General features: G+C 41.2%; 1 protein-coding gene across 1 annotated transcript in view; it reads left to right on the forward strand.

The window, feature by feature from the left end:
• Positions 1-5,834, forward strand: part of chpt1 (choline phosphotransferase 1) — a 9,100-nt gene extending 3,266 nt beyond the window's left edge. The window contains exons 2-8 of the mRNA XM_032505533.1: positions 122-269; positions 393-534; positions 661-745; positions 1,216-1,347; positions 1,433-1,591; positions 2,619-2,744; positions 4,182-5,834. Of these exons, the coding sequence (XP_032361424.1) occupies positions 122-269; positions 393-534; positions 661-745; positions 1,216-1,347; positions 1,433-1,591; positions 2,619-2,744; positions 4,182-4,298 (909 nt within the window). The 3' untranslated portion in view covers positions 4,299-5,834. The remainder of the gene's footprint in view (positions 1-121; positions 270-392; positions 535-660; positions 746-1,215; positions 1,348-1,432; positions 1,592-2,618; positions 2,745-4,181) is intronic.
• Positions 5,835-7,116: the final 1,282 nt, after the last annotated feature.

The following is a 7,116-nucleotide window of genomic DNA, read 5'->3' on the forward strand; positions in this document are numbered from 1 at the left end:
CCCCCCCGTGTGATTTGGATATTGCGCTAGTCCATTTTGATGAAATTGCGATTGTTAATTGTGCAGCCCTAGCAGGGATCCCTAAAAGAAACAAATCTTCCCCTCCCTTCCCCACCTCCAGGCTCCAGCATGGGCCTTCATCATGAGTGCTCTGGGTCTGTTCATCTACCAGTCTCTGGACGCCATTGATGGGAAGCAGGCCAGGAGGACCAACAGCAGCTCCGCTCTGGGGGAGCTCTTCGACCACGGCTGCGATGCCGTCTCCACAGGTACCGTCCTGCTCGCTGGACACTTGAACCCGAGCTGTTATTCTGTCTGTTTTAAGAATCCACTGCAGTGCATTATTTGATCAGGAAGAGCTGTTCATTATTTGTCTGTCTTCCTTCCTTCAGTCTTCGTCGCTGTGGGAACATGCATTTCATGCGGAATAGGAAGACACCCGGACTGGATTTTCTTCTGTGGTTTTATCGGAATGTTCATGTTCTTCTGCGCCCACTGGCAGACCTACGTGTCCGGGACCCTCCGCTTTGGCCGGTAAGTTACACGTTCAGTAGCGTCCAGTAATAAAATAGATGCTGTTATAACTATGTAACTATACAACTGTTATATTGTCACTTAAGTAAAACAAAAAAATCTCCCTCTTTCCTGTTACTTTCACAGGATTGACGTCACAGAGGTGCAGATCGCCATCACGATCATGTATGTGATGTCAGCTTTCGGAGGCGTGAGCCTTTGGCAAAGCACGGTAACTAAGAATGAAATGTTGTACAGTCATATGTACAGATGCTCATATTCTGTACACACACACACACACACACGGACATTTTCATTTCACCTTGTATAGTAAAAGTTTTCTTCTCCATTAGTTTTTGCACCAAACTAATTATCTACTCAGTTCCCAGTTTTTAGTCGTCATTCTAGTCTTAAATAGAATTTGTGTTTTACTTTTACTCTGTGCTGCCTTTGGAGGCTTGACTTAACATCACATGAGAGAAGTGAGAAGGTAAATATGTGTAGCTAATGCAACGGCAACAGGTCATCTATTAGACATGATCTGGCTCAAAAAGCTGATGATGCCTTTTATTTTTATTTTTTGCTTTGCCCTCCCATCTCGCCTCGGCATGCCTGCAGCTTTCATAAAAGCACATGTCTTCTTACTATAGGGGAATGCTTTGTGTCTTTGCATTGATTTTCAGTCTTCATGTGTTTCTGTAGTTGCCCATCCTTGGACTGAAGCTGTACGTCTTCCCTATCATTGGCATCATCGGCGGGGCCCTCTACTCCTGCTACAACTACTTCTATGTCATTTTGAATGGAGGCATTGGAAAAAACGGCTCAACTGTGGCTGTAGGTCAACAAACAGTCTGGAGATGCAACTTCTATAACAGATTCTACGTTGTGAGGCGTACTTAATAAAATTCCCTCTCTTTAGGACACCAGTGTGCTGAGTCCTGGTTTGCACGTCGGCCTCATCCTCACCTTGGCCTTCATCATCTTCAAGAAGTCGTCGAGCCAGCTGTTCGAGCGCCACCCCTGTCTGTACCTGCTCACCTTTGGCATGGTCATGGCCAAGATCTCCAACAAGCTTGTGGTACGTTGATCTTGTCTTTAAGGTTGTAATGCTTAGGATTTAACTCCTGAATAGTATAGCAACATTTGTGGTTTATGTTGGTAACAACAGGTGTGGATCAAAACTACTGTCTAACAAACTCAAGTTGTTTAAATGTTTTATTTTGTGGACGCAAAATTCTACGCTAATCCAGCTCTGATACAGTTGTAGGACAGTCAAGAGTGAGTCTGAATTCACTGAGATAAAACTTCAACACTGCAACGCTAGAGAACGTGTTGCACCATTTCCTGTGAATCCCTTCTACGTGCGAAGGCGATGTCACTACCCGATGTGAGTCGAGTGCAGATGGGAGTCGCGCATGCTCAAGTTTAAAGGGTTTACGGCATAACGTGTCATACTGAAATTTGTGAAATCCATAAAATAATAAACTTTTCTCATTACAAACGATAACAGAAGATGGAAATAATTTTCAAAAATGCTTTAGCTATCTGTAATTGTTTGGGTGCTAACATTAGCTCAAAACGTCATTCAAGTGACGGCCTTTGTTGTATGTGATTACTTGTAGCCAGAAGTGAATAAACGTTGTTAAGTAGGTCCATTTGTACTGTATTGACATTGCAGAAATGTCTTGTTAGCATCTTGAATGCTACCTGTTGCAAAGTCACGCATGCGCGACTCAAATCTGCACTCGACTAAAATCGGGTAGTGACAGGCAATTTGATTCTAGTAGAGGAAAGGCAGACTCCGCCAATAGCAGTGGAATCAACTATATACAGAGGCAAATACAAAATGCAAATACACTAATCACACAAACAAATACATTCTGACCATAAATGGTATCAAAAACGGGGTTTGATTTCATGTCAATCTTTAGAATTACAACTTTATCCACCTTAAATGAACTGTCATGACAAAGTTTAATAAATTATGCTCCCATTGTTGCACCTGTGTGAACCCATTTTTAGGCTTATCGTTTCTCATGCGTCCTCTCTTTGCAATTTTAGTACAGAATGTATTTAAATGAGCGCCTTCTCTTGTTTCTCTGTAGATCGCACACATGACCAAGAGTGAGTTGCACCTCCCGGACACGGCCTTCATAGGCCCCGGGCTCCTCTTCCTCAACCAGTACTTCAACAGCTTCATTGATGAGCACATAGTCCTCTGGATCGCCATGGTCAGTGTTTGACACATTTATCTAGTGTTAACGGTTTCTTCCTTCGTAACGAGTGTTATAGAAGATTTAACATTGCTAAATAACATCATGGACTACCAATCACCATGTGTAAAGTCATGGTCAAATCTAGACCAGATTTGCATTCAAAGCTGCCCAAAATTCAAAAAAGGCCCAAATTGCTGGTTTAAAATGCTCTCCACGGTAAAATGCTCTCCATGTTTGGATACTGTGATGTAATACAAACTGTACATTTATGCTTCATAAAGCTTCAGCCACGACTCACCCAACAAACAAAGTGAAGGTGTCTTTAAGGCTGTTGCAGAGAAAAGTATCGTTCAACTAGAAAAACCGACCGAACAGTTTCATTACTGAACACATTCTTTTCATTGCATCGATGCTTCAATTACAATCTTTACATTGCCATGGCAACTTCATTGAACCAGTTGTGGCACAGGGCTGCAGTAGACTTGCAGGACAGGTAATGACTAACAAAAGCAAAACACATTAAGTCTATGTACACGTAAGCACAGTGTGGTTCTCAGTTGTGCGACTTTCACTTCAGCCCCTTAGTCATCAGACACTCATTACAGCTGTAGTTCAAGGTTCTGGTCAAAGTTCCTTTAACATCCATGACATTGCATCTTATCGCTGGCTATGGTCTAATACTCGGCTTTGACATAGGATAACATAAAACTCTACGAGGTGCCACCTAAAGCACGTTTAAACATTTGAACCACAAAGTCCACAACTATTTGTACCATTTGCAAGCTTTAAACAGATTCATATGTCTTGTATTATATTAGTGTAAAAAGTCTGCGGAGATAAAACTCCAGCAAGGACTTGATTACCAGACCAATGCCGCTTGGGGCCTTCATCTGGCTAACCAGGGAAACAGTTCTCAGTGTCGGGGGGAGCAGGACCAACCAACAGAGAGGGATTTATTGAACAGTTTGAAAAAGAAAAAAAAAAAGGATCTAACTAAGGTTTTGTTGGAGGCCTAAAAGGCCCTGCACACCCACACAGGTGTGTTTCCAGTTATTCTGGCTGATGAGACCAAGTCAGAGCAGGAAAAGCACATGTGTCACTAATGATATAATTACACCTGGTATTGTGCGTGCTGGCTTAATGGGGCACTTAGAGGAACATCGTTAATGTTATCAGTTACACCTGTGCTTTTCTTGTTATGACAAGTTAAAATGTCAGCTGCAGAAAAGGTACAGTCCACAGATAGTCTAGTTAGCTGTCTGGATTTACCCTGCAGAGATCTGAGGAGCAGGTAACCATAGTCCTCCGGTGTTTAGAAGGCCAACACAAAGAAAGCAGAAAGTAACGGACATCCGGCCTAAAAAGAGAGTCAGTGTGCGTTTTTTTTTTTTTTTTTGGAAAGTATACTTTTATATTATTATTTGATGTTTGATCCTCTCCATCTTTCTTCAGGTCTTCTCTCTTCTGGATCTAACGCGGTACTGTACGGGCGTGTGTCTCCAGATCGCCTCCCACCTGCGCATCCGAGTCTTCAGCATCACGCCGCCGAGCCACGGCCACCGCGACTGAAGGCTTGCCCGGCGGGAGGAGGCGGGGGGGGACGCAGACCTCTCCCCGCTCCTGAAAGCAGACGATGAAGAGGAGAGACCCTCCTCAACCCCGAGCCACTGCAGCCTTGACAAAGTGACCACTTCTGATTAAAACTGCCTCTCCCACAAGATGGAAAAATACAAAAAAACAACAACAACTCAAAACTATAAACCAAAAAAAAGAGAAAAGTTTTGAAAAGCATGGATCTATTGAATGGAAAATTACCTTGAATTCCTCATTGGCCGTTGTAGTCAATACGTTTTAATTTAGACATCATTGCATGTTGTCAGAAAATAGTTTAGATTTTTACATCTACTTCCAGCTTATTCAACTACCAAATACGAAAACGTTTTCTTCAACGGGTACTTTATAATTTGGGCAAATATCAGAGCATTTTTATCTGCTTTAAATTTACAGATGTGTTTCCAACATGTGGGATTGTCATATAATTAGGATGCATAAATATACGACCATCCTAACTGCTCAATAAGGTGAATCTCTTTAATATATGCCCAAATTAAACCTGTTGAAAGTTCTCTTAATCATTTTGTTTTTATTTATTAAATGAATGTGACCCAATCTGACATGAATCAGGGCTTAAAAATGCAGATGAAACATTTTTAGACGACCTTTAAAACCTCAAATAATTCCCAATGAATTTTGCAATGTGGACTGGCAAGTTGTCAACGCGCGACGTGACGGGGGTAACGGTCTGTGTTAGTGCTGAAAACGACGACTGGTTTTCTATCAGGCTTCTCTTACAAATAACTGTCTCTCATTTAAGTTATTCATCTCATCCCACAGTCCTGGAAAATAAACACTTCAACTCTGGCTTTTTAGAGCGCCGTCGACTGATGAAGCATTAACACATGACTTGTTCTGCTTTCTCTGTTCTTCTCCCTGAAGGGCTAATAGTTAATTATTTGTGATTGTACAGAATTCTACTGAAAACGCCTTAAGTATTTTTGTTGTAATTACTGTTTAACTTGTGAATATTTAAAACGGCTTTGTATGTTGTTTTTTGTTTTGTTTTCCACTACAGTTATCAAACCAGATGCAACAATAGGAATAATACAATGCTACTGGAAGTGTTCACTCATAATGTTCCTTCACATGTACAAATGTATATTATGTAAAGGTGTGCGATTCATTTGGTTCTTGAAGATTGGTTGGTTTATCAATTGTCATCTGACTAACTCATTATCCAGGTTTATTTGGATCAAAAAGGGATATTTCTGTAGTGCCGATAAACTATTATAAGAGTAAAAGACAATTGTACTCTTGAATTTTATTTGGAAACATGAAATTATCTTCCTCTTAGTTAGGAAATTGAAGAGTGGCATGTCCTAAAAAGAGGATTTTTTTTTGATTTACGATTGACTTTGGAACTATGCATTGACATGTACAACCTTGATTTCAACACCATGTTGCGCTGTTCAATAATACAGTTAAACACATTTGTACTAACGGATAATGTATGGGTGGAAAAAATTGTAATAAAGAAAATATTTTTCATGCAATGGGTTGTTATTGTCAGTGGTGAAAGAAGTACTCAATACTTTACTAGTAAAAGTTCCAATGCTACCTTGTAGCATACTCCATTAAGGGGAAAACTCCTGCATTAAAAAAATAACTTAAAGGGACAGTACGGATATTTTTGGTTGTGTGAAGTACTTTTCCATAGTCATCGTAGGTGGCGATTGACACGACCCAATTTTAGAGAAGCAGGCAAGTCTTGGCACAAAAGCTAAGCGGGGGAAGCAGCAAAACCTTTATTAGCCAGCTAAAAAAATCAATGTTGGTTAAAGTTTACACTATGTTTAGAATGCTTTCACCATTTTACCTTCCTGCCAGACAGCCTATTCTGAAAGGGAACTGTAGCCGTTATGTTCATCAATGCTCTGTTCTTAAACAGCTTTTATTTTTTTTCCCCAATATATTTTTTAGGGTTCTTTCCTTTATTTAGAGCAGCTGATGAGAGGGGGGAATGACATAAATCAAAAGGCCTTGGTTCGGATTCAAACCTGGGTCGCTGGCAAGGACAGAGCCTACACCAAGCGAGCCAGAGGCCGCCCAAGGTTAGCTAGCTTTTTTACATTTAGCTGCAGCCCCCATCAACAGCAGAACATTGCTTAGCTTCTGCGTCGGTACTACTGCCCGCTTCTCCAAACAGAGGGTGTCCCAACCACCATCTACTGTAGGTAATAAAATCCACTTCAAAATGTTCAAACTATCCCTTTCATTTCACACAGACGTAACAAAATGTTCATTAAAGTAAAAAAAAGATGCCAAATTTGACCAGATACTGCTAAACTAATGACTAACTAAGATGGTGAACATTGTAAACATGTTAGCTATTGTGAGCCCGTTAGCATACTCATGTTAGCATATTGTGAGCCTGTTAGCATACTCATGTTAGCATATTGTGAGCCTGTTAGCATACTCATGTTAGCATTTGTCTCAAAGCACTGTTGTTCTATAGTCTCGCTTTGCCAGACCTTCTTCCCCAGCGCTGTGGAGGAGGGTCTGGCTAGTCCACACAGAATTACGTGATGGGAGAATAACGTGCTCTGGTTGATTGGCATTTCTTTAAACCAATCACAAACGGCATGGGTGGCGCTGAGCACCAGGCAGAGCCACGGAGCCGTTGCAAAATAGCCTCGGGAAGGAACTTGTTTTGGTAGAACTTGTACGTTCAAGTTGTTTTATTCGTGCAACAGAAAACTCAGATTGGACAGATAGTCCAGCTAGCTGTCTGCATGGAGCAGTAAACCATAGTCCTCACAAATCAACCAGT

Source organism: Etheostoma spectabile, chromosome 23, assembly GCF_008692095.1.
Source record: "Etheostoma spectabile isolate EspeVRDwgs_2016 chromosome 23, UIUC_Espe_1.0, whole genome shotgun sequence".
Classification (NCBI taxonomy): domain Eukaryota; kingdom Metazoa; phylum Chordata; class Actinopteri; order Perciformes; family Percidae; genus Etheostoma; species Etheostoma spectabile.